This window comes from Anoplolepis gracilipes, chromosome 8 (assembly GCF_047496725.1).
Source record: "Anoplolepis gracilipes chromosome 8, ASM4749672v1, whole genome shotgun sequence".
In the NCBI taxonomy this organism is placed as follows: Eukaryota; Metazoa; Arthropoda; class Insecta; order Hymenoptera; family Formicidae; genus Anoplolepis; species Anoplolepis gracilipes.
This window is the reverse complement of record NC_132977.1, coordinates 11132678-11140603: the sequence shown is the minus strand read 5'-3', so window position 1 is coordinate 11140603 and position 7926 is coordinate 11132678. Positions and strand designations below refer to the sequence as shown.

The 7926-nt window shown below is 36.4% G+C and overlaps 1 protein-coding gene across 1 annotated transcript; it reads right to left on the bottom strand.

Annotated features, from left to right (window-relative positions):
- Window positions 1-409: 409 nt before the first annotated feature.
- Window positions 410-3578, bottom strand: LOC140668329 (uncharacterized). The gene is made up of 2 exons (XM_072897249.1): window positions 3401-3578; window positions 410-3004 (listed from the first exon to the last, which is right to left on the bottom strand). The coding sequence occupies exons 1-2, from the start codon at window positions 3521-3523 to the stop codon at window positions 587-589; spliced, it is 2541 nt and encodes an 846-aa protein (XP_072753350.1). The 5' UTR covers window positions 3524-3578; the 3' UTR covers window positions 410-586.
- Between the last annotated feature and the right edge of the window lie 4348 nt (window positions 3579-7926).

Here is a 7926-nt window from a genome sequence, read left to right as displayed (position 1 = left end):
AATTTTCTGCGTTCCCTGGGCGTGGAACAGTTTGCACGCGATTACACGATTCACGCGATCGGGACGAATGTCTCTTTGTGTTTGGTCGTGAACACTATCATTTCGTCACGTGGTATAATAAGCACCGACGCAGTCTTGCTGAGATTTGCAACGAGAGATACCAAGTTCCTTTGCGAGAGACGATGGGGGCCATGGGAGAAGATAATCGTTTACCTGCGAACGGACTGGAGGTTTACCTTAGTCGAACTGTGTTATGAGAGAAAGAAAGAAAGAGAGTCCGAAAGAGCGCTTTATGGGGAAAATACAAACCCGATGTTACGTAGCCCACGAGAGTCGTAAAATTACAAGGTACGCACCGGCGTATACTGAATATAAAAAAATGCACAGTATATAAAATTGATGAAACGTATTAAATAAATTAAAACATATATTCTTACTTATATATAATTACACATTTGTCCATACATATGTATTATTATATACTAATTAAATAATGCAATTAAATAATTGCATAATATAATCGCGATCTTTATACATATATTTTATGTACATGCAATAATATAATTATGTGTTAATTGTTATATATTCAGACGTTTGTATCGTTTAACGTGCTGCTACTTCCACTGTCGGAAGTGGTATTGCTTCCATTATTGGATGTGCTACTGTTTTTATCGTTGGGCGTACTGCTGCTTGTACTGTCAGATGTGTTACTACTTTCATCGGCGGGTGTGCTGCTGCTTGCACTGTTGGAAGTATTATTGGGTCCACTGTCAAGAGTGGTATTGCTTTCACTGTTGGAAGTGATGTTGCTTCCGCTATCGAGAGTAGTGCTGCTTTCACTATTGTTATTTCCATCATCAGATAGACTGCTGCTTCCACTATCAGGTGTGCTGCTGTTTTCATCGTTGGGCGTGTTGTTGCTTCCGCTGTCGGGAGTAGTGTTGCTTCCGCCATCAGGAGTACTGTTGCTTCCGCTATCGAGAGTAGTGCTGCTTTCACTATTGTTGTTTCCATCATCGGATGGACTGCTACTTCCACTACCAGGTGTGCTGCTGTTTTCATCGTTGGGCGTGTTGTTGCTTCCGCTGTCGGGAGTAGTGTTGCTTCCGCCATCAGGAGTACTGTTCCTTCCGCTATCGAGAGTAGTGCTGCTTTCACTATTGTTGTTTCCATCATCGGATGGACTGCTACTTCCACTACCAGGTGTGCTGCTGTTTTCATCGTTGGGCGTGTTGTTGCTTCCGCTGTCGGGAGTAGTGTTGCTTCCGCCATCAGGAGTACTGTTCCTTCCGCTAACGGGAGTAGTGCTGCTTTCACTATTGTTGTTTCCATCATCGGATGGACTGCTACTTCCACTACCAGGTGTGCTGCTGTTTTCATCGTTGGGCGTGTTGTTGCTTCCGCTGTCGGGAGTAGTGTTGCTTTCGCCATCAGGAGTACTGTTCCTTCCGCTAACGGGAGTAGTGCTGCTTTCACTATTGTTGTTTCCATCATCGGATGGACTGCTACTTTCACTACCAGGTGTGCTGCTGTTTTCATCGTTGGGCGTGTTGTTGCTTCCGCTGTCGGGAGTAGTGTTGCTTCCGCTGTCGGGAGTAGTGTTGCTTCCGCCATCAAGAGTACTGTTGCTTCCGCTATCGAGAGTAGTGCTGCTTTCACTATTGTTATTTCCATCATCGGATGGATTGCTACTTCCACTACCAGGTGTACTGCTGTTTTCATCGTTGGGCGTGTTGTTGCTTCCACTGTCAGTAGTAGTGTTCGTTTCACTATCGGGAGTGGTGTTACTTCCGCTAACGGGAGTAGTGCTACTTTTACTATTGTTGTTTCCGTCATCGGATGGACTGCTACTTTCACTACCAGGTGTGCTGCTATTTTCATTGTTGGGCGTGTTGTTGCTTCCGCTGTCGGGAGTAGTGTTGCTTCCGCCATCAGGAGTACTGTTGCTTCCGCTATCGAGAGTAGTGCTGCTTTCACTATTGTTATTTCCATCATCGGATGGATTGCTACTTCCACTACCAGGTGTGCTGCTGTTTTCATCGTTGGGCGTGTTGTTGCTTCCACTGTCAGGAGTAGTGTTCGTTTCACTATCGGGAGTGGTGTTACTTCCGCTAACGGGAGTAGTGCTACTTTTACTATTGTTGTTTCCGTCACCGGATGACGTGCTGCTTGTATTATTGGGTGTGCTGTTGCTTCCACTATCGGGAGTGGTGCTGCTTCCATTATCAGGTATATTGTTGTTTTCATCATCAGAGGAGTTGCTGCTACCAGGTGTGCTGCTGCTTCTATTATCTGGAGTAGTATTGCTTTCTCTATTGGGAGTAGTGTTGCTTCCATCAGATGCGCTGCTGCTTCCATTACCGGGTGTGCTGTTGTTTCCACTATCTGAACTAGTATTGCTTTCTCTATCGGGAGTAGTGTTGCTTCCATCATTAGATATACTGCCATTTCCATTATCGGATGTGCTGCTACTGCTGTCATTATCAGATGTACTGCTGCTTTCATCATCGGATGTGTTGCTGCTTTTATCATTAGATGTGCTGCTGTTTTCATCATCGGATGTGCTGCTGCTTTTATCATTAGATGTGCTGCTGTTTTCATCATCGGATTCGTTGCTGTTTTTATCTTCAGATGTGTTACTGCTTTCATCGTCGGATGAGCTATTGTTGTTATCATCGGATGCGCTGCTGCTTCCATCGTTGAATGTATTACTACTTTTATCTTTGAATATATTGCTGCTACTATCATTGGATGTGTTACTATTTTTGTAATTGAATGTTGTGGGAATACGTATAGCGAAACCTTCTACGTGTAAGTTTAATCCCTGCCAGAATTTTCCAATAGCCTTTAATACTAGATACGGTCTGCCAATGTCACCCTTTTTCACTACGTATGTGACTTCTTTGCCTTGTACACTACTGATTTTAACATAGTTGATAACTTCATCTAATGATTGAGTTGAAAAACGGATTGTTGCTATCATAAAGTTCCAGGGAATTGCAGGCTGTAATATATAAATAATATATTAGTAGTAATAATCATAAAACAGTCATATTAAAATTAAACTACTTGATTTTAGAAAGAATATACAAATATAAGTAAGTGTTAATAAATTATCACTAAAATTTATTAATTTTTATATATTGAATATATATTAAAAGTTATTACGATAAATAACATGAGACGAGGTTTTCTTAATATCTACAAAAATGTAATATGAAATTCATTTACATAAATTAAAAACACATAATTTCTAAATTAAAAGATTCCTTAAAATCGGATAAATAAATTGATTTTCTATATGAAATAATAAAACATTTTTAGATAATAGAACATTTTAAGATAAAAAAACAAATTTTCTCTCCTTTATATTTAATACGATACTTCTAAAACAACTTACTATGAAAATGTCTTTATTCTTGATCACGTGATCACCTTCCTGACGTAGACCTTTAACGAAATCAGTCTTTGCTACTGTAGCTGTCGTGAAGAGGCACAGAATCGTGAAAAGTAAGATGCGCATCGTGCGAGACTAACTGTGAACCCGCGTGTTAATTCAAATCAAACTGCGCGGCTGATGATAAACGAACGAATTTATATCTTCGCGTTATCAATTTTCGTGCTTAATTCCACACAGAATCGTATGAACTCATGGATTTCTACCGGTTGACATAACTTACGTACGTAAGATTGTCTTATTTTTTTCTACACATTTGCTGCCGATTGTCGGAACTTGTCATATCTTGGTTGCATTTATCTTATCCTATTTAACAATAACAGAAGGTCACGTTAAATATTCCCATACATTTTCTTTGAAACATATTTTATAATTTTTAATTTGCTATTTTTTTTTCTTATATTTTATATTAATTAATTATTAAATTATTGCATCTAATTTTTTTATAAATTAATCTGGCTATGTGTACAAATTATAATATACAATTATTTATAAAACTTATAAATTTACTTATATATAAAACTTGTCTATTTTCTGTTTTCATTATACAAAATAGGCTTTATATATACTCTTATGACACAGCAATATACTTTTTTTATTTGACAATCAATAAAAACATCACTTTTGTTTCACGTGGCGTTTACTTAATATTATCTAATCGGTAGAGTTGACACACCTGTAGTTTGCGTCATTGTTGAGAACATTGACTGTTTGTTGGAGGGTCTAATGTTGATACCGTCAATACGTGCCGCATCTATGATTAATTAAGTAGTGCCAGGCTTTTGTGCGATTAATTGTTATCGAATAATACAAGATGGAAAACAATATATAGTTAGCGTGTGATTTCTGCTAAACAATGGAATATTTCAACGGCTTTATCTCTTCCGAGACACGTTCTACGTTGCATTCTAAGATGTATCAAGTAAAAGAGATACCAAAGCCAAAAATATATCCTTTATACTACAATAATTTAACATCTTGCATATTATAACATTAATGGTTTTTATCAAATCTCTTAACGACGAGTATCGTTTTTAAAATATCTTTGCGTATAACCATTGCAAGGCCCATTTAATCGCATTACGATGTTTCTTACATTTCGTTTATTTCTGTCGACGTTATTTTTACATTTTATTTTCGCTCGCATCGATAATGTCGTCGCGGCTTTTTCGCGAGAAACGCTTTCCGTCGCGCGCGGCCATATCGCGCAAATTAATTCCTTTTCATAAATTCAACGCGAGAGAACGTTTCATATTCTGTGCCATAACTCGAAACGTGTTCCTCGGTACGTGTGTAATCTCGAATCTCAGGCTCATCATTTTCAGCCGCGTCAGCTTATGGTACGTGAGACCGTAAGAATTAGTTAAGTGAGCAGCTACGGGTAGTAGCTTCGCGGCTTTTACGGATGCAGAACCAGCCAGTGAAGACTCGGCCGAAATGAACAAATCGATCGTACGAAATTGACTAATGTATAAATATTTCGGAGACGACGATGATCGTTTAATAGTTGAATAGGAAGAAAAAAAAAATACGTTGTCGTCAGATAAGCGCTTCCGGTCTACTCGTCTCCTCATAATTTTCGAGAGTCATTTAAAAAAAAAATATATATATATATATATATGTAAATTTTTTTAAAATTCTAGTCTAATACCGAATTTGAAATTTGTATTCGCTACGACCTGTCTGTTTGAAAAGTGAGGAGAATTTGATGAAAGATCATTTTAACCTTGTAACACTTATGTAATTTAAGAGTGGCTCTTGTGCTTCGGTTATATTATATACGCTAAATAATCGCTTAAGTTACTACGTGATACGTTGCGTAAAATCTAATTCGTTGATTATAACTTTAATATTTGAAGTAACGGATTTATAAAATATGAAAGTAATGAAGTAATAAATGCGTTGATAAATATCAGTTAGATACATTTAGATAGGACCTATCGAAAACGTTTGTTTGTTAATACATCGCGTAATAAAATTACAACAATGGATTTAAATTCGATTCATTGGAGTTTGTTACACACTAATTCCCATTAAAAAAGCACACGAATGGATACGAATTCATCCGCAAATAGAGAGATATGAAATGTTTAATTTTATTAATTTCCGATTATGAATCACTGCAACCCATGTTTCTAGAAAGGTATTGTTTTATGAGAAAAGTGTGTGCGTTATCACATACACGAGCGAGTGTACTTGATTTAAATATTTTGAAAAATGAGATATTAACGAGGGGCTTATTCTGAATGTACAAGTAAATTCAAAATTAACTGCTATCAAATAAATAATTTGACGAATAGTCTTACAATTGTACATGATAATTTATAATTTTTCATATAAATTTAAATTGTTAATTGTATCTAAAAATATCTGGAATCTCTGTTCAATTGATGACATACAATATATGTATATAGAACGAGTTTAAACCATTATTAATTTAAAATTTCCTTAAATGGATTATATCCTGCGCGGAACCTTGAGAAATATGAATATAGCAAATTAGATTCAACATATAAACTACATCGAATCAATAAAATCGTATCTCCTTGAAATCTTATGAATGTTATAATATATTCATTATTCTGTTCGATTAACGATTTAAAATTAACCGGGATATGAATCAGAATTTATATATGAAGGTCGTGACATTTGCGAAAAAAAAACATAGCTACTGAATTATACGTGTTTTCTGCATTTCATTTGACATGTTTGATGTAAATAAATTACAATCAAATCACATTGTAAATGTCTTCTTATGGCAAATGTACTGATAGAAATCTGTGCGTCATATCTTATTACGTAATCAAGTGATTCATAAAAATGTTTCGAAATACAGAAACGAGACAATTTTTCGAAATTAATTTCTTTTTAGAGAATTTTCAATTTTTCATATAAATTTAAATTACCAAACTAATCTCATCTTAGATAATCTGCTATTGCAGCAGCTTGTGGTTGTGTTTGAAAAAATAGATTTTAAACTCTTCTCTAAAATTGAAAACGCAATTTTACATAACGATTGTCGCATTTTCGAACTTTAGATGCGTCTTGGGAAAAGTGAGAGAAAATATAGAAGCGGGAAGGTATATATAGAGGCTTAACGAATGTCTTGAGAAACATTTTACGCACGAAAATGTAGACGCAATGCACCACCGTATCTCGATGCGTTATGTACGTGTTCGGCTGTTGATAATTACTCCACGTCACGTTGCCGTGTTGCTAGCTTCGCGCACGCCATTTTTTATATCATCAAGAGATGGCAGAACACCAGTGCCGTCAGTAACCCGCCGCGCCACATACAGTGGATAATATCGAGTCGATGCTTTTTATTAGCGTCGAGAGAAGAGAAAAGAACCGGTGTATCGATCCAATAAACGCCGTCACGTCGCCGCGCCGGATCGGGCGAGAACAATCGCGCGCTACAGAGGATAAAATTCTCCGCTTGATCTGACCGCGAGTGGAAATGGCACGTCACGTACCGCGGGCGATCTCTTCTTTCATTAACGTTACGAACGTTTCACGCATCGCTCCTAATCACTGCCCGCGAGTACAAGCGATCACGAACACGTCGTGAAAAGAAACCGTTCCCATTTACACGTCGCGTATATATATATATATGTGTGTGTGTGTGTGTGTGTGTGTGTACGTATTTCTACGATTCCCATCGGGCTCAAATCCCATCCATGTGATTTCTCGTATTTATTCTCGATCTAAGACGTTATTTTTGCCTTCAGTCTCTAGATTTCGGGATTCCAGAATATAAATCAAAATTCAATAAATAACTTTTGTAAGTTATAATCAAACCTCAATGAGAGATAATGAGCCAAGTTTTTAAATATTTCACAATTCTCTCTGTCTTCTTATAATATTAATATCTTAATCTTTATACTTAGAAATTTAAGTATAAAGATTATAACTTTCATTATTCTTATCTTGTACAATTGATTTTGTTTTACACGAGTGTTATTTGTTAATACCTTAAAAACATTTCGATATTTCTAATATGACGATTTACGAACCACAAGAATTACGGAAATATTTCCGATTGATCATAACTAAAATAAATTTTATCACACACACATACACACACTGACATTATCTCGGGTCTATTTTTTATCTACGCGTAAAAACTTGATAAAAAATAAAGAATAAGTAAAATATAAAGAATTTTATTTTATCCGCCTTACACTGTAAATTTCCAAAGCTCGATATCAATGGCACCAATTCGATAAATATTGAACTAGCTGAGATATCAATCACCATCAATACTTCTTGTCCCGAATAAAGTTGAAAATGGCCAACTGTGAATACATTCCCTTCTTGCGGTGACACTGATATCACGCATCGTTTGTCATCATTATCTGTATTGTAATTAAAACTTTCCGACTTATGATGAAGGATTACGTGACCTGATTTCCACGAAAATAAAATGACCATTGTAGATATCATGCTTCGCGCTCCACATAACATCG

Excerpts from the sequence above, each read along its gene's own strand:
- LOC140668329 (XM_072897249.1), bottom strand. The coding sequence starts at position 3,523 with ATGCGCATCTTACTTTTCACGATTCTGTGCCTCTTCACGACAGCTACA. Across the intron at positions 3,005-3,400 it reads AGAATAAAGACATTTTCATA|CCTGCAATTCCCTGGAACTT; the intron begins GTAAGTTGTTTT and ends TATATATTACAG.